General features: G+C 40.5%; 1 protein-coding gene across 5 annotated transcripts in view; it reads right to left on the bottom strand.

Moving 5' to 3' along the window:
* Nucleotides 1-25,638, bottom strand: part of TMEM117 (transmembrane protein 117) — a 347,322-nt gene that overhangs the window by 42,462 nt on the left and 279,222 nt on the right. For all 5 annotated transcript variants that reach the window (XM_065557570.1, XM_008162495.4, XM_008162496.4 and 2 more), the window contains one exon: nucleotides 24,360-24,519. In XM_065557570.1, coding sequence (XP_065413642.1) covers nucleotides 24,360-24,519 — 160 coding nt within the window. The remainder of the gene's footprint in view (nucleotides 1-24,359; nucleotides 24,520-25,638) is intronic.

The following is a 25,638-nucleotide window of genomic DNA, read 5'->3' as shown; positions in this document are numbered from 1 at the left end:
TCTCATTCCCCTCTAGTGCTCATCCACCCAGAGGAGGACAATAAACTACTGCTATCAGTTACTCCATTAACTCAAGTGTCAGAGGTCTGTGTGAGGATCTATAGGTTTCAACCCAGCTCATGACCCATGTGGGTGTCAATATGATGCCACGTGATGAAATTTCTGTATTTTCAGTTTGCTTTTTAAAAAGCCAGTGTAATTACATACAAAAAGCTATGTTAGGAGAATATAATTAAGGTTAAAAGTCAAGCACTGAAAATAAAGGAAATGCCAGCATTAATGTTGCCTGTGACACCTTCATTTGGCCCCCTTGTGTATATGCATTATGATACAGTTTTTAATTACATAGTCACATACTATTTTTCCCACAGGACTCCTTCCTCATTCAGTGCACTTGGTGGACCAGCTCTGGGGGTGAATCAAATAAAGGTGAATCTATACGACCAATGCTTCCTACAGAAATTGGAAGGTATGTGGTGAATGAGACAGGGAATTGCAGGAAAAGAAAGGAGATTCTCATGGTTAAACAGTTGAATGCTGCCTTGGAGAACTGGATTCTATCCCTTCCTCTGCCACAGAGTTCCTATGCAATCCTGGGCAAGTCACTTAAACCAAAATATTCACAGGTGGTCAATAGCTCTGTGTTCCTCATTTTGTGGGTGCCCAACTTGAGATCCGAGGGACTGATTTGTAGAAGTGCTGAACACTCTCAGAAGTTAAAGGGAGTTGTGCTTGAATGTATTGTCATGCCAGGGTGGTAGGGAGGTTCAGTGAAACTCACTGAAGCTGGTGGGCATAACCACCACCCTTCATTTAGGATAAATGTAAGAAACATCAAGTTCCTTTCTGGGACCAGGTAGCTGAAGCAATAGGAGCCACCATCCAAAACACGGGCTGCACATGGCAAGGCTAAATGATGTGGCCCACGTGAATAGAAGCTAAATGATGTGGCCCAAGGGATTTCCCTGGGGACTGATATAGCAAACACAGGGGTTAGGGCTTTGATTGGTGGAGCTCTGGGTGTTTGTGCATGAGAGAGAACCAGCACAAACAACAGAAGGACACAGAATAGGAGCAAAGGAGCCCAGACACAGCTAGAGAACCACCAGCTTGACCCCTGAAGTGGTGGCTGAAAGAGGTTTGGAACTGTGAGCAAGGAAATGGTCCCCTAGTGTTTGATTCCGGTTGTGTTCAGGGAAACAGGACTTAATATTCTTTGTAAACAAACAGGGTTGCATCAAAAAATACCTGACTCCATCACCAATTTCTCCCCCTAACAAAAGCAGCCCACTTGGTCCTGAAAACTGGCTAAAATTGGGTAAAAAAGGATAACAATACAAAATACTGTGTCCTCGGAAAAAATCATGTCCTACGTGTCTCAAATGGGGCTCCCAAAATTAGTGGGTACTTTTGACCTTAATTTCTCTGTGCCTCAGCTCCCTCTATGTAAAATGGGGGTAATGATAGCTCCTCCCATCACAGGGGTTTTGTGAAGATAAATTCAGGAATGTTTGTGAGGCTCTCAAATACTATAGTGATGAGGGCTATAGAAAATCCTATGAGGAAATTAATAATTCTGTATTCAGAGCAGGATTTGAATGGTGTGCAGTAAATAAGGCATGGGGTCGCACGCTGAACAGTGACAATACTACAAATTCTTGAATAGCTGCTCATTAATTAAGCACTGTCCATCCGGTGCACTGAAAAAATATGTGATCCTGTAATTAAAGATTGGATTGTAATTAAGGCCCTACTTGAATCGCAGGATGATTGTCCAAAAATTGAGGCTGAGTTGTGGACAAGCCATGTAAAATTGCGGAAACGTAATAATGGACCTTTTTACTTGCAGTAATAAGGTCCTTATTACTTCTTGGTGATTTTCCGCTGCCAGCCACCTAGGGCTCCCACAGTTAGCACTGCGCACCGCAAGGCTCCTGCTGTCAAAATTGCAGTGGACGCCTAATATTGTGGGATCCACAATATAGTGAATTAAGTAGGGCCTTAATCATAATGTATATGCACCAGGGGGCTTTATTATGGTTGCATAGGTAACCTTATTTCTGTCTTTTCATAACTTCTGAGTGCTTGATTTTGCAACCCCAATACTGTTCTGTTAAATATAATTACACACAAAAACCCCTATGTTAAGTTTGCTTAAATGATCAAGTGTTCATTTCTGAGGTTAGTCTTGTTTGTGCAATGCTTTTCATTGCCTTTTCCTCTGTATTTGGAACTCTTTGTCTAGCTATGCAAATCTTTGCAAACTGACCTTGATGAATAGTAGGAGTTTGTATAATTTAGATTAGTTCAGTAATTGTTTGGACCAGATGCCAGAAATATCCCCAGGAGTATTTAACACTCACTCAGAAGATATAGTTGTTTGTTCACAATTTAAGGTCAGGACAAAGTAACTTCTTGGAGCCAAGAGAACATTCTGCTGATCTTGCCTTGGAAGTAGCTAGCTAGACATCAACAACAACTAACTGATACAGAAGGGAATGTGCTGATTCCAGAATTCCATTGGATGCTGAGTTTGGCACCTTAGAGTAACGTGTATAGATATTAGAACCAAAGCCAAGTGGTAATAAAAGTGTTCCTATGACTTCAGACATGACAAACAATCTTCCCTTTTACTTCCCTTAATATTGTCTGACTGAGAAGATTGCTGTTGTTGTTGCTGTTGCTATCTTTTGTTTTGCAACCTATTCTAAAGTAAGTTGCATTCTGTGAATTGCATCATTTGCTGCTGTTCAGGATTGTTTGCTTTGGGTGCCTAGTTCTGAAAATGGAAGTAAATTTAATTTCTAACCTTGATGTGTACTGCATATTGTAGCCAAGCAGGAGAGAATACTGGAGAGAATCTAAAAAAGAAGAGCCATCCAAGAAGGATTATAAGATTATATTCTTAAATCTATAACAAGATAGATGTAAGAAGAAATTTGCATTATTTTCTCATTTACATCTATAGTCACTAGAATAAATGATCTGGACACACATTTAATTCCTCAGACCACACCTGATGTAGGAAATAGTGTAATAAAAGAACTCTCCGAATTTGCATATGTGTGGTTGAACATATGCTCAGTGAACCTATACATGTGTGAATGCTAGTGAAACAAATATAGTTTTCTACCACCTTCCCTCCCCACCCTGCCCACAAATCCTGTGGCCAACCAGGAGCTGCTTCAGCCCCTGACATTACTTAGAGCTGGCCTCCTAGCTTACCTAAGTTGCACTGGTATGTAATGGCCTTTTGAGCCTGTTGTACTGAGAAACTACTGGATCATAGCATGTACCAATCACTCTGCATCCTGCCTCTGTCATGCTCTCTCTGCTGGTGGATTGAGCCAGCCAGCTGTGCTACTTTTACACCAGCTAAGGATTCCCTACACTGGCTCCAATGGGAACAGAGTAAGGTCAGCATTGATCCCTTTTAAAAATCTTACCCTAGAAATCCACATCTCTCTTGATCAGCTGAAACCAGTTCTGCTGCTCCTGCTGCCTGCTATTGGAGATTCTCTTTTAGCAGGTGTCATAGAATTACTGCTTTCGAATCCAAGAGTCCACCAGCTCTGCCAAGGATGGAATTCTCACAGACTAAATAGACACTTACAGGATAAAATACATTCATTGCTTCTACCTAATGGACTACAAGAAGACTTATACAGTATTTCCAGTGGCTGCTGGAGTTATGCCGAGGAAATGCCATTGAGATACTGCATAGAAACTACACAGTGCTACACCACTAGAATCGGAGTTTTGGAGAGGGCTTTGAGATATGCCACTTCCTCAATATAAACTATAGTCTAAATTTACTTAGCACTCTTCATATTATTTCAAAGACAGTGCTATTGATCCCATAGCACACCACTCAATGTTGAACTCCTTCAGAGCTCTAAGGACACTAAAAACAATGGTGTAATTGTACTGAAAGGGTAATCTATTTAGCTGAGAGAAGGTGGACAATGGGTTAATTATTTGAGACCAGATGAGACATAAGAAGGTTCCAGACTGACTACAGTCAGCGACAGAGACTGTTTGGAAGCAGGGCCGGCTCTAGGCACCAGCAAAACAAGCTGGTGCTTGGGGCGGCACATTTTTAGGGGCGGCATGGCCGGCGCCAGAACGCTGCCCCTAAAAATGTGCCCCGGCCGCCCTAGCTCACCTCCACTGCTGCTGCCACGGCACGCGAAACAGCTGATTCGCGCGCCGCTACTCGCCCTCCCTCCCAGGTTCTCAAACCTGGGAGGGAGGGGGAGCAGTGGCACACGAATCAGCTGTTTCACGCGCCGCGGCGGCTCGGGGTCTCCCCCTCCCTCCCAGGCTCTCACACCTGGGAGGGAAGGGGAGATCCCGAGCAGCCATTTCGCGCGCCGCTGCTCCCCCTCTGTCCCAGCTTGAGAGCCTGGGAGGGAGGGGGAGAAGCGGCGCCCACGCCGCGGCCACTCGGAGTCTCCCCCTCCCTCCCAGGCTCTCAAACCTGGCCAAATTTGGGCGGCCAAAATTGTTTTTGCTTTGGGCGGCAAAAATCCTAGAGCCGGCCCTGTTTGGAAGAGTGTGTACTTGTTATAGGTATGTTGTCTTAGCTACTTCACTGCTCCACTGGGAAAAACAGATTCACACCCTGTCATGCAGTGCTCATCCCCCGTCTAGCTGTTGGATCTGCTAATTGTTATGCTGCGGAATCCATTCTCTGTAATAAGTATTACAAGACAGCCTGGCAAACACAGTTAGATACTAGGAAATACAGAAACTTTAAAATCTATTTAGTTTCTGACCTGTGGGAGACTGGAAATCTTGCTGAATTAAGGCTCCAGCTGTATTGTCCTTGTCCACAGAGACCTGACTCCAAATGCAACATAGCTGAGTAATTAAATACTAGTTTGAAGCAAGAAAATACTACAACTATCACTTCAAATTGCTTTGTAACACTGGGAAAAAATAATTTCCCAATCTCTGTACAGTGCAAGAATTATCTATTAATGGCCACAATAAAGTCTAACTATAACAGATGCTAAAATACCTAATGCACTCATTATCCCAAGACACTAAGTGATTAACTATGCACATCCCTTTTGTTATGCAAAAGAATGCAGCAGCTTTATTGTACATTACAGGAACTCAAAGGCAATAAAAATAAGCAAGTCTTTCAGTTAATGTACTATATCAAACTTTCTAAGGAAATATAAACTGCCATTTAATAAGCTTTGCAGAAATTATGCACTCAGACTGAGAACATAATGCATATGTTATCCTGCTGTTACTAGTCAATCAGCCTAATAGGGAACAAGTTGTTTCGGACCCTCTTATAAACTGTGTTCAATATTATTGCTAAGTGTATCTGCATGCCCAAATATTATCCCTTCAGCCAGTGAGTCCTGTAAAACCCAGCACTCCCTATAGCTCTATTAAAAATATGAATAGAAACAGAATAACTTTAAGGTAATATTAAGGGTCTGACTTCATCTGACAAAGGCAAATTAGAACTTTCATTCTGTTTTTCATCCACAAGTTGTTCTTAGCTATTTCAAGATTCTACAACTTAAAAATAGTTGAATCAATTAAAAACCCATGACACTAAGATGAGAAATTGTGTAACAGGTTTCAGTCTGGACCAGATTTTCTTGGTCAAAAGATATATTTCTGAATGTTGCTACAGATAGTCAAAATGCTCATAGCCTTTTAACTACTGTCATGTTAAAGTATGCCACAGCAACAAAAAACAAAACAACAAAGCAATCATCATACATACATCACATAACAATGAAGTCTATCAGACAGTGACTATAGCAGATGGATAATCACTACAAGAGCTTTGCTTTGTATTAGAGCTGCAATTAGGGCTGTGAGAAAACAGAAAAAAAATTGCAAAGAATTTAGGCCTATTCTTGTTCCTGGAATTTTGCTTTTCTGTGAATTTTAGCAATAATGGTGGTTTGAACAGTGTATGAACAATGCTATGTCCACTTTTGCAGAGCCGCTCAATCATGTGATTCAAACACTAGGCCTGTAATAATGGCATCAGCACAACAGATACAAGGTAAAAGGGTAAGACTGTGGCCAATGGTAAGTCAACTGTGCTTATTATTTTTATTGTTGTTGTTATTACTGTTATTATTTTATTATTATTATTTATTATTATTACTTGAATTGTGGGATTATTGTCAAATAATTGCAGCTGAGTTGTGGACAAGACATGGAAAATCGCAGAAAAGTAATAATGGACCTCTATTAATTGCGGTAATTTGGAAAAGCCAGAGAAGACCTGTTTGTTTACGAAAAATTTGCTGGAACAATATACACATTCAAGTATTATGTTGTGCCTGCTAATTTTTTTAAACCACAAAGTTTGCTGCAACTATATTACAGTCATTAATGCACGGGGCTGACAGCGCGAGCCCCAGACACTATCAGCTCAGATAAACGGAGTTCTTCTGTACTAATGGGGAAAAACATGTGTGTTGCAAACCTCAAAATGTATGCAAAATTGTGGACTGTACAAAGTAAGCTAATTAAAATCAAAACTGTGGTGGAAGCCTAATATTGCGGGATCCGCAATTTCCGCAGTATCACACATTAAATAGAGCCTTACTGATATATACTTTTATATTACAGTATTACGTAGTGCCCCTTAATAAGATTGGGACCCTATTATACCAGATGCTGTACCTAGTAAGACACAGTCTCTTGTTGAAGAGCTTACAGGCTAAATATACAAGACAAAAAGGGTGGGAGAAAGAAAGTATTATTCACCTTTAACAGATAGGGAACTGTGATATGTAGATTAAGAGCTAAATCCTCAGCAAAATTGACGACCACCCCCATACCATGCCACCCTCACTTCTGCGCTGCTACTGGTGACGATGCTGCCTTTGGAGCTGGGCTCCCAGCCAGCAGCCACTGCTTTCTGGCTGCCTAACTCTGTGAAATCTGGTCTCCTCTACAATAGCTAGATTTCACAGGGAAGCTCAGATTTCACGATCCGTGGCACATTTTTCATGGTGGTGAATTTGGTAGAGTCCTAGCTATGACTATTTCACACCGTTCTATTTGCAATATTAAATTCATCCCCAAACAGGAGTTTCCATTCAGATTCCATGCATAATAAAAGTAATGGATTTTATTTTAATTCATTTCCAAATACAAAACTAATTCTTAATATGAAAAAGGAAACCCAGAAGACTAGCACTCTCAGTATGAAAGGCACAGCTCTACTATATTTCCTGGCAAAACCTACAGAGCAAGGATTATGGATGGGAAGCTGGAGATAAAAGACAAAGTTGTGAGCTATATGCAGAAACAAGGGCACGGAAATCTCTTACTCCCATGCTTGCTGGCAAGGAACTGACCTGACCTATTCTGACAATCAGACTAGGCACCAATGGGATTCAGAGGGGCTGCTCAAGGAGAAATGCTAAAGAATCAGTCACTTCTTAGAGCAACCCTCTACAGATACATCACCTCTCTTTTCTCATTGCTCTGGTCACAGAATATGTCAGTGTGGGGGAGGTGGTGGCATGAGGACCATGCACTGGTTGTTCTGAGATCTCACACTTCTCTCTTCACTAGGCAAGTGGTATCTTCACCCCATGGGAACCTGAAATCCATTCCTGAACTGTCAGCTAGGGAATCATTGTTGGGGGCCACACTGGCCCACTTAGTCCATCTGGATGAGTGACAGACAGGAAAGAACCTGTTAATAAGAACATAAGAATGGCCATACTGGATCAGACCAAAGGTCCATCTAGCCCAACATCCTGTCTTCCGACAGTGGCCAATGCCAGGTGTCCCAGAGGGTATAACAAAACAGATAATCATCAAGAGATCCATTCCCTGTTCCCACTGACTTCAGCTGTAGGCAGATTTACAGGAAAGCTCACAGAAAACATCCATGGAAGCCTTATGGAAGTGCCTCTGAGGAGACACGAGAGAGGAGCTCAAGGAGCACTTCAGTCTACATAGTTCTGCCACTCCATAGAGTTCCATACCATGAAACCAGACAGGGCCAGGACTGGCCCAGAGGGAGAGAAAACTGTAAGGGGAAAAGGAACAAAATGCTTTAGCACTGAGAAATGTAATACAGATGCAAATGCAAAAAACAGCAGCAGAGATGGCAGATACAGAAAAGACAGCAATTGCAGATAGGCCAGAAAGATCAGTGCCTGAGCCAACTGCAGGAACTGTAGTGATATCACTAAAGGCATGGGGAGCATTACTAATATGTTTCTGAAACTGTGTTTATGAATGAGCTTGAGTTGACCATTGTGACCAAGTTGGGTTATAAGGCAAGAGGAGTTGATGCTTCCTAGGCATTTCAGTATTCAGAGATCCCATATGCCAGGGAGAGAGACACTGTGCTGTGGAATCATCCTTTACTATAAGGGATTACAGGCAAAAACTGTGCACCATTAGCTGAATAACCCATCTTCAAAATACGTGATAAAACTTTAAACAATGTTATGTTGCAGATGCTTTTAAAAACTGCCAGTGAAAGGCAATATACTTTTAGCTAGAGAGAGTCCTTCATTTAACCAGTGAAAGAAATAGCTTAGTGTTTACTGCTCCTAACCATAAAATATTGCCGTATGACAGTGCCCAGGAACATAAGTGAGAGACTTGGACCTGCTGTCATATTTTTGTTAAACGTACAGTCCCATTTATCTTGACACCTCTAGAATATCACTCACTGAACACCTGCCCTTCTGTCTAAATCTCCCTCCTGAGAAACAGTAGCAAATAAAAAAATTATGTAACGGTGTCTCACATACAGAATGCCTGAATGTCAGAAAGGTTTCAAAATGGCTGCCAACCTCATTAGTATAGCTGCCTCTCCATTGGGTTTGGCTAATGTTTGCTCATTTTCCTGTGCTTTCAAATGCTACAAAACCCAATAAAAGCATGATGGAAACTACTGTGACATTCATAGACTCACTTCTTTAGAAGTTTTCACAGTGAATGGGAGGTTTTTAAAAGCACATTTGCTGAAACCAAATCCAAACAAACAACATGCAAATTGGGAAAGGAGCATATTAAAAACCAGATCACAAAAGGGAGAACTTTTTCTTGGGTTCTTCATTCATTTGGAAACTGCCTCAGGAACAAACTGTGCATGGACATTTTCTTCTGTTGCTTGTCAGGAAACGGGGAAACATGTACACCATTCCTGACCTAAATGTACAACTGTGAGGATACTGTTCTCAAAGGAATGCATAAATGAAGTTATTTTGTTTTGTACTTCCAGCTTTGTCTATTAACCACAAAATTATATCTTCAATATGTTTCAAAAAACTATACTTATGGGGCCTGATTCTCCTCTTACGTACACAAGTGTAAAACTGGACTCTCCTCTCATTTACATCAATTGTAAACTAATTTCACTAGTCTATAGTGTTACAGTAGTGTAAAACCAGAGTAAGTGAAGGGAAAATCAGACTGGTAAAGATGTGTAGATTTTTCTAAAGTATTGGGAAGAATGTAAATCTTACCTCTTCTATGTACAGATAGAAGGGTTTTGTTTTTTTACTCTTTAAGATATCTAAGCAAATCAACAGCTTATTGCTAACAACTGAATTTTTTTTCATATACTATACAAATTAACCATTCATTGGAGCAGATTCTAATCTAAGTAACCAGTACATATTGACTCAAAGTAAATAGAGTTGCTCCTGCTTTATACAGATGTAAATGAGATCAGAATCTTGTTAATTTGTCTATATAATACATGGCTTACCAATGACATAATTAAAACATTCATAATGCCAGAGTTAGGAAATGTCTAAATAAACTATTTTCTTTAGCAGGGAAACAGATGAAGAGGCTGGGAAAAATACTTATAGGAAAACGATAAGTATTAAAATCTTTTCTATCTACCAAAATTCTACTCTCCATATTAATATTTGCCATCCAAAGGTACAGTATCAGCTATAGAGAAGAAATTACAGAAAGCATGGTTAAATATGTTCATTATTAATTATAGCACATAACTTATTTTCAGGGGAAGTCCAGAAACAATTTACATATAGCAACTCTGTTTTCAAGTTCAGCAGTTATCATTGACTTTATATCACAAGTTCCTCAAGATGCTAGTTTCTTAAATTGTAAGTGAGAAGATAGCATTTCTGAATTCAGCAATAAAGAACCGATGCCACCAGAAAACATAGGAATTAGAAAACATTTTGTATAGTGAAAGTTCTCAGAAATAGTTCATATTTAATGACAAATTATGACAGTATCTATGTACCGTATATGACTAGGAAAGTGTGACAGTCTTTTGAATCATCCATTAGGTCTGGTATTCTACATGCTAGTTTTCATGGTTATGGTTTTATCTCCTAAAAAGATTCCCTATTCAAGTTTCCACGTCTCAGTCATATCCGTCTCTCAGTTGTGAAATTTTTCTTCTGGTTCTACCAGTTACTAACCTGCCACTGTTTAACTCTTCTTCTTGACACTGAGGAGAGATTTTTTTAAGTATGAGTTAGCATGAGAATTATTCCTCCTAAAATTTTATGTAGACTGAAAGGGGTAAAGTATAAGTGCTTTGAATAATAAAACAGATTGTTGAAAGAAAGCAATGTCATTATTATTCTCTGTGAAGTGCATGCAAATGCATTACCTCATCTGTGGGGCACATGTATATTCATTAATAATATTGGGTTTACAGGTAATTGAGAAATGCTTAAATTAACTACTTTCTTCCGCAGAGTGACAGAGTAAGAGACTTGGTAAAGGATCTACAGGAGAATGGAAAATATTAAAATCTTTGCTATATACCTTCTAATCTCCATATTAATAGAGAGCCAGAACCTGTGATGAAGAAGAATGCAAACTATATGAACCTATTTCCTCTCAAGTGATCCAGTGGGCCAAATTCTGCTTGACTTATTTATAAAAAGTATCAAAGGGGTAGCCGTGTTAGTCTGGATCTGTAAAAGCAGCAAAGAGTCCTGTGGCACCTTATAGACTAACAGACGTATTGGAGCATGAGCTTTCTGAAGAAGTGGGTATTCACCCACGAAAGCTCATGCTCCAATACGTCTGTTAGTCTATAAGGTGCCACAAGACTCTTTGCTATTTATAAAAAGACTCCCATTTGATTTCAATGGGATTACTTGAGTAAGTGACCATAGATACATAGATTCCAAGACCAGAAAGAACCATTCTGATCATCTAGTCTGACCTCCTGTCTAACACAGGCCATAGAGCTTCCTAAAAAAAAATGTCTAGAGCAGATCTTTCATAAAAACACTGAATCTTGATTTAAAAATTGCCAGTGATGGAGAATCTACCAGGAACCGTTGGTAAATTGTTTCAATGGTTAATCCCTCTTTGTCAAAAATTCAAGCTTTATTTCCAATCTGAATTTGTCTAGCTTCAACATCCAGCCATTGGATTATGCTATATCTTTCTCTGCCAGATTGAAAACCCATTATTAAATATTTGTTCCCCAGGCAGTTACTTATAGACTGTGATCAAGTGACCCGTTAGCCTTTTCTTTGTTAAACTAAAGAGATTAATCTCTTTGAGTCTACCACCATAAGGCATATTTTATAATCCTTTTTCATTTTTGTGGCTTTTCTCTGAACCCTCTCCAATTTATCAACATCCTTCTTGATTGTGGACACCAGAACTCGGGCACAAAGTATTCCAGCAGCAGTTGCACCAGTGCCAAACATAGAGGTCAAATAACCTCTCTATTCATACTTGAGATTCTTCTGTTTATGCATCCCAGGATCTCATTAGCTCTTTTGGCCACAGTGTCACACTGGAAATTCATGTTCAGCTGATTATCCACCATGACCCCCAAATCTTTTTTCAGAGTCACAGCTTCCCAGAACCGTGTCCTCCATCCTATAAGTATGGCCCACATTCTTTGTTCTCAGACATATATGTTTACACTTAGCCACATTAAAATCCATATTATTTGCTTGAGCCCAATTTACCAAGTATTCCAGATCGTTCTGAATCAGTGACCTGTCCTCTTCATAATTTACAACTCCCCCAATTTTTATGACATCTGCAAACTTTATCAGTGATGTTTCTAAGTTTTCTTCAAGGACATTGATAAAAATGTCAAATAGTATAGGGCTGATAACACTGCTCTACAGCCAAAATGCTTCTGAAATAAATGTAGTCAAACTTTACTAATTCTGGGTCACTGAAAACGAAAATGATGCTTAAAATTGTTGATTGACTCTAGTTTTCAAGATATGCTATTGGGTTAGTATATACGACCCTTGACTTGGGAATGGCGGAGGATAAGTGAGTTATAAAGGGAAGGTGTGATGGGTTGGATCACAGAAACCCCCTTGGGAGGTGCCACCCGATGTGCAAAGACTACCCCTGCTCCTGTTTTCCCTGCCAGCTCAGGACTCCAGCACCCTGTCTTGCTGAGCCAGCCACTCCTGTCTGGCTCTAACACAGATCCAGGGTCTGAATCTCCTGTCCCAAAGCTGCAGGTTACCTAAAAACAGCTTACAGAAGTGCGCTTGTCTTTAGCACTCAGATGCTCAACTCCCAATGGAGTCTAAACCCAAATAAATCCGTTTTACCCTGCATAAAGCTTATGCAGGGCAAACTCATAAATTGTTCGCCCTCTATAACACTGATAGAGAGATATGCACAGTTGTTTGCTCCCCCAGGTATTAATACATACTCTGGGTAAATTACTAAATAAAAAGTGATTTTATTAAATACAGACAGTAGGATTTAAGTGGTTCAAAGTAGTAACAGACAGAACAAAGTAAGTCACCAAGCAAAATAAAATAAAATGCGCAAATCTATGCCTAATCAAACTAAATACAGATAATCTCACCCTCAGAGATGTTTCAGTAAGTTTTTCTCAGACTGGACACCTTCCAGGCCTGGGCACAATTCTTTCCCCTGGTACAGCTCTTGTTGCAGCTCAGGTGGTAGCTAGGGGATTCTTCATGATGGCTTCTCCATTTCTCTGTTCTCTTCCCCCCCTTTATATATCTTTTGCATAAGGCGGGAACTCTTTGTCTCTCTGGGTTTCCACCCCCCCACTGGAAAAGCACCAGGTTAAAGATGGATTCCAGTTCAGGTGACATGATCACATGTCACTGCAAGACTTCATTACTCACTTGCCAGCACACACATATACAGGAAGACTCACAGGTAAATACAGCCATCTGCAGACAATGGGAGTCATCAAGATTCCAAACCATCATTAATGGTCCACACTTTACACAATTACAATAGGCCCTCAGAGTTACATTTTATATTTCTAGTTTTAGATACAAGAGTGGTACATTTATACAAATCAGATGATCACACTCAGTAGATTATAAGCTTTGTAATGATACCTTACAAGAGACCTTTTGCATGAGGCATATCCCAGTAACTTACATTCACTTATTACCGTATTTTCTCTAAAACTATCTCAGTTACATTATATTGACTTATTATCAAGTTTTTATAAAACCATATAGACTGCACAACGTCACAGAAGGGATCTCAATTTAAACCAGAAATGACTAAAATACATCTTTGACTGGATCTATGAATAAATCTATGACTGGGTTTGGACAGTACTTGCTTTTGAGGCAAAACAATGAAATGATGCAATCTGAAGCTGGTATTGCGTCATACATGATATGAATTGCATCCTGTTATTCCTAGAAGTCATGGATGATGCAATCATAACGAAGCTTACATCACTCTGCTGAACAAATTGCCCTATATCAGCTCTAGAAATCATACAATGTCGTGCTCTCTTATTTGTCAGTGTTTGATTTTGCAAAGGGACACGTTTCTGTTTAGCCAAAGTGAGCAGAGATGCCTCATACTTCTGTGAACAGTGCTGATAACTTCTGCTACATTTGTGGTGAAGTGACTTTTGCATCACAAAAGCGCAGTATAACCACTATGGTTAAGAAAGCCTATCACCTTTATTTTGACTGCAAAATTGGAGATCAGGACAAGAGGTGGGCTCCACACATATGCTGCAACACTTGTGCAACAAATCTTCGCCAGTGGTTGAACAGGAAAAGGAAATCTATGCCTTTTGCAGTGCCAATGATTTGGAGAGAGCCAACGGCTCATACCAGCAATTGTTACTTCTGCATGGTGCCTCCAGTTGGGAAAGGTGTGTCAAAGAAGAAAAAGTGGACTGTGCATTATCCAAACATCTCATCAGCTATATGCCCAGTACCCCACGGAGAAGGCCTGCCGGTTCCTGATGCACCAGAATCATTCTCACTTGAGTCAGACGAGGAAGAGGATGAAACTTCTGGTCCTGAACCATCAATGTCACAGGACCCACATTTTCTCTCATCCTCCTCCTCTGAACCACACCTCCTAACACAAGGTGAACTGAATGACCTTGTCAGGGATTTGGAACTACCCAAGAGTAAGGCAGAGCTATTGGGCTCCAGACTACAGCAGTGGAATCTCCTGGCAGGTGATGTTAGGGTTTCCATGTTCCGTGACTGTCAAAAGGTTCTTGTCCCATTCTTCTTCTTGGAAGGTGATCTTGTAGCCTACAACAGCATCGATGGTGTGATGGCAGCCCTCAACATCGTTCACGATCCAGATGAGTGGAGACTGTTCATTGATTCATCGAGGACGAGTCTTAAAGCTGTTTTACTGCATAATGGCAATGTTTTGCCATCAATTCCAGTTGGTCATGAAGTCCATATGAAGGAAACCTATGACAACATGAAACAACTTTTGAGGTGCATAAACTATGACCAACATCGGTGGCAGCTTTGTGGCGATTTGAAGGTTGTTGCTCTCTTGCTTGGTCTGCAGACTGGATATACAAAGTACTGCTGTTTTCTCTGCGAATGGAAGATTCCCACTACATCAAGAAAGACTGGCCACTCCGACTGGCCACTGGAGCCTGGGAGGAAAAGTGTTCAGCATCCACCACTTGTTGAATCAAGGATGATTTTGTTACCACCCTTACACATCAAGCTGGGTCTGATGAAGAACTTTGTCAAGGCCATTGACAAAACACAAACAGCTTTCAAGTACCTCCGTGGAAAATTTCCAAGGTTAAGTGAAGCGAAGATAAAGGAAGGTGTCTTTGTTGGTCCTCAGATTCGTGAACTTCTTCGAGATGATGCATTTGACCATGCACTGCGTGGCAAGGAAAAGACGGCATGGAAAGCCTTCCAGTTAGTGGCAATAAATTTTCTCGGAAACAACAAGGCAGACAACTACAGGTTGTTGGTGGAAAACCTCCTCAAGGCATACAAAAGCCTTGGTTGCAACATGTCACTAAAGATACATTTTTTGCACTCTCATCTAGATTTTTTTCCACCGAACTGCGGAACAGTGAGCAACGAGCACGGCGAGCAATTTCACCAGGACATTGCAACAATGGAGAAATGCTATCAGGGCAAATGGAGCCCATCAATGCTTGCAGACTATTGCTGGACAGTGACAAGAGATGCTCCATTTAATGAATACAAGAGACAAGCCAAGAAGCGCAGAGTAGACACTGAATAAGACTAAACTTTGTACATAATAGTTTTTTGCCTTTTGTTTCATAATAAATTTGATTTATATAACCCCTTTGCTGATTTTTAAAGTGTTACATAAACAGGACAGGTGAACTATTATCATGTAAAGCAACCATAAACTCATGAAAAGACCTAGGTTTACAATTTATGATTAAAACTCTACTAATATACATAGACATAAAATGTAAAAACTTAAATATCTTAGAAACAGTAGCCAATCAGTTGTTTTAATTGTCATATTTGAATTCAGCACATCAAAATACATAATAAATAGCACATTTTATCTCTGAAGCAGACGACTTCTCAAAAATTGTAGACCAGTGTAACTGCTCCTGGAGAGATCCCACAAGAAACACATCTACTGAATGACAATTCCTTGTTTACAATTATGTTTTGAGACTTATCAGTTAGCCAGCTTTTAAACCATTTAATATGTGCCATGTTTTTTTATATTGTTTTAGTTTTTTAATCAAATGCCATGAGGTACCATGTAAAAGCCTTACAAAGCTATAAGTATAGTATCTTTATCTACCAAACTTATAATCTCATCAATTTGGGACAGTACCTCAGATTCGTCATCCAAAAAGAATAGCTCTAATGTAGGTATCTTCCCCACATCCTCTGCACTAAAGACCAATGCAAAGAATTCATTTAGCTTCTTTGCAATGGCCTTGTCTTCCTCAAATGTTCCTTTAACAACTTTGTCATCTAGTGGCCCCACTGCCTGCTAGGCAGGCTTTCTGCTTCTCATGTACTTAACATTTTTTACTCTTAGTTTTTGTGTCTTTAGCAAGTCACTTCTCCATTTTTTTCTTGGTCTGCCTTATTGTCAGGTTCTGGTTCCAGGCAGTAAGGGCTGGTGGTCAAAGCCAGATGTAGGGTCAGGACTGGGCCGAGGGCAGTGTTGAAATCAGGGCCGGAGACAGGCCATGGGTCCGAACTGAGGTCAGAGTCCATAGACAAGCCAGGTCAGTATCATAGTCGGAGTCCAAATGCAGGCCAAGGGCTGAAGGTGGGTTGGAGTGAGTCACAGGATCTGGGGTCAAGAGGGAGAAACAAGGCTGGAATGGGTCAGTAACAGGGCTGAAGCAGGGTCAGAGAAGGGCCTGGACAAGGCAGGGGCAGGCAGAACAAGGCTCAATCAAGGCTGGGGCAGGAACAGGAACTGGATCCAAGGCAGGCCAGAAGCCTAGGGAGTCTGTTACACTGCGAGGCAGCAAGACCATTCCTGGCTGGGTAGTGCTGTTGCACAGACTAACTTGCAGCTCTGGAGTGTAGGGTTACCACATTCAAACCTTTGAAAAAGAGGATACTCCACTCCTCTGCTGAAGTATGAATGGAGGCTGAGTCATTGCAGGCTCTGTTGGAGGAGTGAGTCATGGCAGCTGAGTGAGCAGCGCTGGTCAGGCAGCGGGTTTGCCTCACACTTACACCTTTACATTTTACCTGCAGAGTTTGTGCTCCTTCTTCTTTTCCTCATTAGGATTTGATTTCCAGATTTTAAAGGATGCCTTTTTGCCTCTAGCAGGCTCCATTACTCTGCTATTCAGCCATGGTGACATTCTTTTGGGCCTTTTACTGTCTTTTTTGACTTGGGGTATATATCTTGTTTGATTTGGGGTCTGAGCCTCCCTTACGGTGTTTTTAAGTAATCTCCATGCTGCTTGCAGGCATTTTACCCTTGTGACAGCAACTTTTAATTTCCATCAAGCTAGCATCCTCATTCTTGTGTAGTTCCCCCTTTTAAAGTTAAAATATTAATGTGATGGTGGGATTTTGGTATCCCCCCCCCCTCTCCCGCACACAAGGATGTTAAATTTAATTACATTATGATCACTGTTACTGAGCAGTTCAGCTATAGAGTTACTTCTTGGACCAGATTCTGCGCTCCACTAAGGACTAAATCAAGAATTGCCTCTTCTCCCCTTGTGGGTTCCAGCACAAGCTGCTTCAAGCAGCAGTTATTAATGATATCTATAAATTTTATCTCTGCATCACATCCTGATGTGACATTTACCCAGTCAATATAAGGATACCTGAAATCACCCATTTATTATTGTGTTTCTGGTTTTGTAGCCTCTATAACCTCCTTTAGCATTTCACAGGTATTGTCACCATCCTGGTCATGTGGTTGGTAACACATTGCTACTGCTATACTCTGATTATTCAGGCATGGAATTTCTATCCTTAGAGATTCTACAGTACAGTTTGATTCATTTAAGATTTTCACCTTATTTGACTCTGTGCTTTTTTTAACACATAGTGCTACACCTGCATCAGTGCAAACTACTCTGTCATGCCTGTATATTTTGTACCCTGGTATTACCATGTTCCATTGATTATCCTCATTCCACCAAGTCTCTGTGATGCCACAATATCTTCATTTAATGCCAGGCACTCTAGTTCACCTATCTTTCATGTTTGACTGTTCCTCACTAGCTCCCGCCTCTATTTTACCAACTTCTTTCCGATCCTCTGCACTAGGATATAGAATTCCATCTTAAATAAATTCATCCCTAGGGGATGTCTCCACCTGACCCATGTGCTCTCCTGCACCTATCAGCTTTCTACCACCACTTATTTTAAAAAATCCTCTACCATCTTTTAATTTTATATGCCATTGGTCTGGTTTCATTTTGGTTAAGGTGGAGCCCATCCCTCCTGTATAGACTGCTCCTTCCCCAAAAGGTTCCCTAGTTCCTAATAAACCTAAATTCCTCCTCCCTACACCATCATCTGATCCACACATTTAGACTTTACAGTTCTGCCTGTCTTACTGGCCCTCCAGGTGGAACTGGAAACATTTCAAAGAATGCTACCATGGAGATCCTGGACTTCAATGTCTTACCTAGCAGCCTAAATTTGGCTTCCAGGACCTCTCTCCTAGCTTTCCCTATGTCTGGTACTTACATGTACTATGACCACTGGCTCCTCTACAGCACTACCTCTATGGCTATCTAGATGTCTCATGAGATCTGCTGCCTTTGCACATGCCTTTCACCATGTGGCTCTCCTGATCATCACAAACCCCACTATCTACGCCTTTAGTAATTGAATCCCTCATTACTGCTGACTTTCTCTTCCTATTAATGGGGGTCCCTGCCCCGGAGGGGTATCCTCAGTGTGAGAGGATGTTATGACATCATTTCGAAGTTGCCTCCCAACTATGGAATTGTTTCCCTCTAATGCTTTCCTGACCCCAAACTTTCATCCTCCTCAACAACACAAGGGCTGTTGAACAGGAGGGCTGACCTTTCCACTATGTCTCTAAATGTCTCCTCCATGTACCTTTCTGTCTCCCTTTGCTCCTCCAGCCTCTGTCTCTGAGATACGTGAGTTGCTTGCACTGCACGCACACATATACCACCTGTCCACGAGGCAGATAATCGTACATGTTGCACTCTGTGCAATAAACATGGTAGCTCCCATCTTGCTGCTGGTCTTCTGCCTGCATTTTTTTACTCTTGTGACTTTTTTATGTAGCCTAAGTTATGGGTGTGTTGGGTAAATGTAATTTTTTCCTGTCAGTTATTTTTCTTGGGGACTTGATGCCTTTCTAATTGTTAAGATCCCTCAGCCTCCCCTACTGCAGCTGAACTCTCTCTGTAGCCAAACTCTCCTTTACCTGGCAGCTCACTCAGCCACCATGCTCTCGCCCTCTGTTGTGGGCTCTCTCTGCTTGAGAAGAGTGTTATCATATGATATGACTACATCATCCCCCCGCCCCAATAAAGAACAAACATATTTATTGAACACTCTGCCTTTTCTGCATTATTATTGATAATTCTACTATTTCTATCTAGAAATGGACCGATACCATTGCTGGGATTTCCCCCCTTAATATACTAAACTCTCTTTATTGTCCTTAACTCTGTTGGCCATGGATTTCTTTTTGTGTCCTTTTGCTTTCCTTATCAATTTTCTACCATTCCTAGTTTGTGATTTATATTCATTAGGATCAACTTCCCCTTTCTCTCATTTGTTATATATATATTAATTTTTTATAGCTACCTACACTTCCCCTCTAAACCAGCTCATTTTTTTAACCAATACAGGCTTTTTGGGCTTCATGATTTGGCCCTAGATTCCCAAGCTACAATTTTCTCAAAGAGGCTGAGATATAAACATTGTCTGTTTTCTGTCTATTCCACTGTACTACTTTGGCGCTTATTCTGTTTCCTGAAGAAATAAATTTCACCTATTGAAAACAAATGACTAAATGTGACAGTATTCTTACACAGCTTTGATATCTCTCAGACTCTGTATCTTATTGCTCTGTCAGTAAAAAGATGTCAATAACTTGTAAGAAGTATAGGAATGTATACCCTGAGCTTTGCAAAGTGCACAGCAAGGCCTCCACTCTGTGTAACTCCACAGACATACTAAAAACATTCCACAATCTTTATAAATTCTACAGAGTCCTGTAAGCGCTCAAAATGTACTCTGCAGGGATCCAACACTTCTGAATAGATGGTATTTAATCATCTAGCTGCCATTGGCTTCTAACCATTAGGAAACTTGCTTCAAACACTAGGTATCAAAAATTGTATTGCATACAGTAAGCAATGCACACTCTGAAATCTAACTTGTCCAAATGGAGTGCTTTGGGATTTGGGGTCTAGACTCTTTAATCTGCATCCACAAGAATCAATTTATATCCGACCCACAATCCGCACTCTATATTTTATCTATATCTGCATCCGCAGCACAGCAGCACGCTATCTCACAATGCCTCTCAGGAGGAGTGTCTGTGTGCATGCGTGTGTACTGTACGTAGGATCTCAAAGGCAGGGAAGCAGCTGTCTGCAGGTCATAGCTTATGAAGGTGCTTCCTCACCTTCCCTCTCTCCCATATACAGAGAAAGGGGAGGTGATGGATCCAGGCAGACAACAAAATCCCCCATGCTCCTATTGCAACGGTTTAAGCAGCCAAGCTATTTAGGAAACCTCTCCCGACTTCAGTATTGCTATATCAAGTCAGTTGGAGAGGGAGGCAGCTGCTTCTGCAAAGTAAGTAAGTACGGGGCCAGGAGGCGAGGGAATATAGGATCTGGAAGGCAGGGAAGCAACCTCATAGACTATGAGCTGCAGACAGCTGCTTCCCCACCATTGAGATCCTTTTTTAGAGCCCTGTGCAGATACAAAATTTGTTTACGCATCTAATCTGCAAAAATGGTCTGCAGATATCCGCATCCGCACATGCGGATATAAAACTGATATCCATGGATTTGCAGGGCTCTACGTGTGTTGATGGTGGTATCACATGTAGCAGGAAATCACAAACATGGACAGCTTGATTAATTTCAGTGTAGGGAAAGGATGAGAAAATTGGGGCCAAATTCTGAGTTGGTTTAAGCAGACACATTACAATCAGTGGACTTGCACCTGCTTCCACCATGTCTGAAGTTGGACTTTAGTTTTACCGTGAAAAAATGTGCATTTGTAATACTTACAGACCCTGGTCATTGTCAGGCTGGATTAAACCTGGGACTTCTGGAACTAAATACATGAGCCTCTACTGCATGAGCTGAAAGCCCCATGGCTCTTAGCTAAGGCTGTAGCAGACTCATTCATCTCTAAGTAGTCTCGGTGCCATTAGAGGGGACAGAACACCACTCCCAGGAGGTGTGTGGGTTACACATTCTCTTTCTTTTAAAAAAATACAGCTACCAATCATCTCCCTCCTGCCTTTAACCTCCTCATTCTCATGGCCTCCTTTCTTCCCCTCCTTTCTCTTCTGGTGCTGTGTAATCTCACATCTGCCTGCTCCACTCTACCAAGATTGCTTTCATTAAGCACACTTATGAGTTGCCTATTGCCAGATCCAAGGAGTTCTTCTCCAACCTTATCATTTTTGATCTATCTGCTGCTTTTGACACCCCCTCCCAATCTTCCTTGACTTTCTCCTCTCTGTGGGTTTTCAGTCTAACTCAGGATCTGCTTTCATGGCTTCATTTATTGTGTCTACATTCATGACTCTCAAATCTACATTTCAACAAATGGCATCTGAGATCTCTGGCTTCTCCTCCTGGATGCCCAGACACCAACTCAAACTGAAAGGGCCTTATTCTCAATGTACAGTAGAGAGAGTGGTGGTGGGATTGGTGGGGAGGGAAGACATGGCTATAGCTTCCTGACACTGCCTGGCCCCGAAAAGGAAGTAAAAAGAAGTGCACAAAACAACCAGCATAACTCAATATCTCTCCCGGTGTAACACTTGGCCTCCCATATTCCCACCGCCACCCTTTGTTTATGGCATCACTTGCTATGTTATGTCTAATTTATAATGTTAGCCCTCCAGGGAAGGGTCCTGTCATTTCTTTATTTGTCTCTAAAGTGCTTTGCTCTACAGGGGGCTTGTATACATATTAAATTCCAATAATACTGAGCAGGCAAACTTGTCCTTTACATTAATGTAATTATTTTTCACAGCATCAAGAATGGTGTTCCAAACTCAGTTACTTTTCTCCTGTTGCTAAACTTTGTCATATTGGAGTAATGCTACCATTCAAATGCAGAAAAAACGTGTTTCTATACACTTCTCAGAACACTAAATGAGATTTCATCTGTGCCCGTAATTAATATCATCCTCACATGGAAATTAGAGGATTTAACCCAATCCTGGTTTTTGTTTAGTCTGCTATTGTACTGGAAAAGCTTGTTGAGATCTATAAAAGCCACCACTACCCTTAAAGAGAATGTGTGCATACATTTAATTCCAAAATATGCTTGCTTCCCTCTATATAATCACAGGGTCCTGATTCTAATATTGATTTTGCTCGTCATTTAATACTGTGCTGAGTCAGCTTGGTTTTATTCCCATGCAAAGCACTGATACTACAACCACCATGTAAATAAAATGTGTCATCTTAGCTGTGCATTCTGAATAAACATCTTTAAATAAGTAAATAACTCCACTATACAAACAACATTCTTTCACATGACTTGGGTAGATAGCAATGATCACAAATTTACATCTAGATTTGATAGCCAGCACATTGCTGCAGCAATGAGCTAGTGAATGCCTTTCAGGCCCCCGGCGAAAGAACGAAGGGGACGCTAAGATCTGATGTGCTCCATCTTTTGTGCCTGGTGACCACAGTCACAGACAGAAGTTTGGAGCAAGATGACAACCTTCACGTGGTGCTCCTGTTAGGTGTTGGTGTTTTTTGTGCTTTGTGTAAATTCACTAACATACCAATGTCTTCAATTGGCCACTGGACATTGCATTACCAACCTCCAAGTGAAAGTAGCAACTATATATATATATATGCAATTAGAGCTAGTCTTACTTTATGTCGTAAAAATATGGAATAGGGCATGGGACAGGTCTTTTCAAATAAAAATTCTCTAAACTCAAAACCCCCAAGGTCAAAATATGGTGACTTCATTTTTCAAACTCAAAAGGATGGTTTAATAATGCTTTTGGGATTAAGACAGCCCCGTTTCTATACGTGGCATACAATAGTCAGTGGAGGATAGGATGCTGTCTGGTGCATTTCTATTCATTCTTTCATTACAGTTACACAAAGTAGATCCATTGATTATACACCCTCTTGCATCTTTTTAAAAGACCAAATTAAATGTAAAATGCAGAATGGGGGAAAAGAAAGCATGATAAAGGACTCACTCACCAACAGAAGTTGGTCCAATAAAAGATATTACCTCACCCACCTTGTCTCTCTAATGGGCTCATTAGACATTTAATCTGAACTTCTTTTCTTAACCTTCTATTCAAACAACAAACAGCATATTGGTTTACTCCTGGACACTTAAAATGAAGCAAAACTGTAGAAGTTTATACCCCTCTGATGTCCCATTACAGTGCTGATAAAATCTCGCTGCCATGTCATTGTCACTTCTGTGGTAATTACTCTGATGATGGATACTTGTCACTATTTACAGGAAAGTTGGTACCTCATCAAAGAGAACTGGACACCTCTCTGATTTGGTTACCTTTGTTAATAGATTTCAGTAATTGTGAACAAAGATGTGGTAGCGTGTCCAAAAAAGAGGAAACCCAACCAGTTATTATGGACTTCTTCATTAAACTTCAACCGAATGATGCAACTCTGGGACAAATAACGTTGATCATTTTGAACACTAAACGGCCTCTTCCACCAAGTCAGCCAAAGTGACCTTTCTAGATAGAGTATCAGAGTTGTCTTTAGACACCACTATGACAAAAATCAAGCAATAGACAGACGTGATGGGTAAGGCATAATGGCACATGAAACAAGTTGTTTGGACTTATATCTACTGCATATACTCCTTTCTTAATTTCCAGATACAAAAGAGCAGCCATTGGAAGGAGTACAACAAATTATCTGCCTAGTTATACTGACTGATAAAAGACATTGCAATGCAGCAAACTGTCACTGAACAGAATAAAAATATTGTTTACATGAAAGTGAAAATATTGAATATTGAGAGCAAGTGTTAATTTTCATCATAAAAATGCATCGTGTACATTTCAAATATTATAAGCCTTTGAACTGACTGGCAGTTTTTTTCCCCCTTGCTTTGCTGAGTTTCTCTCATCCTCATAATAAAGGCTTTACATTTACAAAATGACTAGCTTCCCTTTTTTTCCCCCCAGTGTAGTTTTGGCAGAAGATACCTTCCCATTTGGAAAGTCACCAAGTTCTTACCTGGCACTCTTAGCAAAACAAATCAGCAATGTTTTCACAATAAAAGGCCAACTGGCTTTTACAAAGTCCCTGAGAATGTTGATGTAAAATCTCTCAATAGTGATTGCAAACAAAACATTTATTTAACTTTATGAAGTCTCAGTTGAACAGTGTTTGCTCTAGTGGAAATACAGTGACTAGGCAGCTTCAGCAGCCTGAATGAAACATTAAGACAGTGTACCTGCATGATAATAAGAAGGTCAAACACTAAGATGAAAGAAGCCAGGAAGGCTCTTGAGACCTCATCACTTGGCAGAAATCCACGATTCAACTTGTCCCAGCTGATCCAGTCAGTAGTGATGACAAGCACAACTACAGAGGTCAAAGTAAATAGAACAGTCCTGCAAGGGAAAAAAATACTTCAGAAACAATACTGTATAATACAATTCTACATGATTTTTTCTATCCTCTAACAGTTAACTAATACTTTATCGTACTGTACTGCAGACCAAGTGAGCTTGAAGAAAATTGTGTGTAAAAGTAGGTAATTTTACTCAAGATATAAAAGGCACTGGACAGATCTTTAGTGTAAAGAAATGTGCTAGCTGTTTCCAAACTAGCTGAGAAATTAATGCTGAGCTACATCATTATATTTCAGTTTCATACTTTGCATATATATTGTAAAGACTAATAAAGACAAATGTAATATAATAAACCAATAATTATTTGTAAAAGTACCAAGACTACCATTGTGTCTTTGAAAAATGGAATGCAGACTCACTACTCCTGCATCGTGTTTACGATTACCCCCATCAACTTTCAGCCCGGAGCCAAGGTTCCTTTCGGGCGTATATTCTATGTCCAAACCAGAGCTAGCATCATTAAGGGAGTACCTCCAGAAAAACCTAACTACAGTAGAACCTCAGAGTTACGAACACCAAAGTTACGAACCCACCAGTCAACCACACACCTCTTTGGAACCAGAAATATGCAATCAGACAGCAGGAGAGACCAAAAACACACACACAAAACAGCAAAAACAGTACAGTACTTTGTTACATGTAAACTACTAAAAAAATAAAGGGAAAGTTTAAAAAAAAAGATTTGACAAGGTTAGGAAACTGTTTCTGTGCTTGTTTCATTTAAATTAAGATGGTTAAAAGCAACATTTTTCTTCTGCATAGTAAAGTCTCAAAGCTGTATTAAGTCAATGTTCAATTGTAAACTTTTGAAAGAACAACCATAACCTTTTGTTCAGAGTTACGAACAAGCACGATTCCTGAGGTGTTTGTAACTCTGAGGTTCTATTCTAATGGTTTTATCCACTCCTCTGCCTCCCATGAAGGTATCCTGGTACCCTTACAAAAGAAGAAAGACAGCTCTCTGAGACTTTATAGACTACAAGGCTCTGAACCAAATAACTATATGCAATAGTTACCCTTTACCATTAATCCCAAGCTCTTGGATAGGGTGACCAGATCACCCAGGTCAAATATCGGGACGCGGGGTGGGGGGCGTGG

Source organism: Chrysemys picta, chromosome 1 (genome assembly GCF_011386835.1).
Source record: "Chrysemys picta bellii isolate R12L10 chromosome 1, ASM1138683v2, whole genome shotgun sequence".
Lineage (NCBI taxonomy): Eukaryota > Metazoa > Chordata > Testudines > Emydidae > Chrysemys > Chrysemys picta.
The sequence above is the reverse complement of the archived record's forward strand: the minus strand, read 5'-3'. Positions and strand labels throughout refer to the sequence as shown.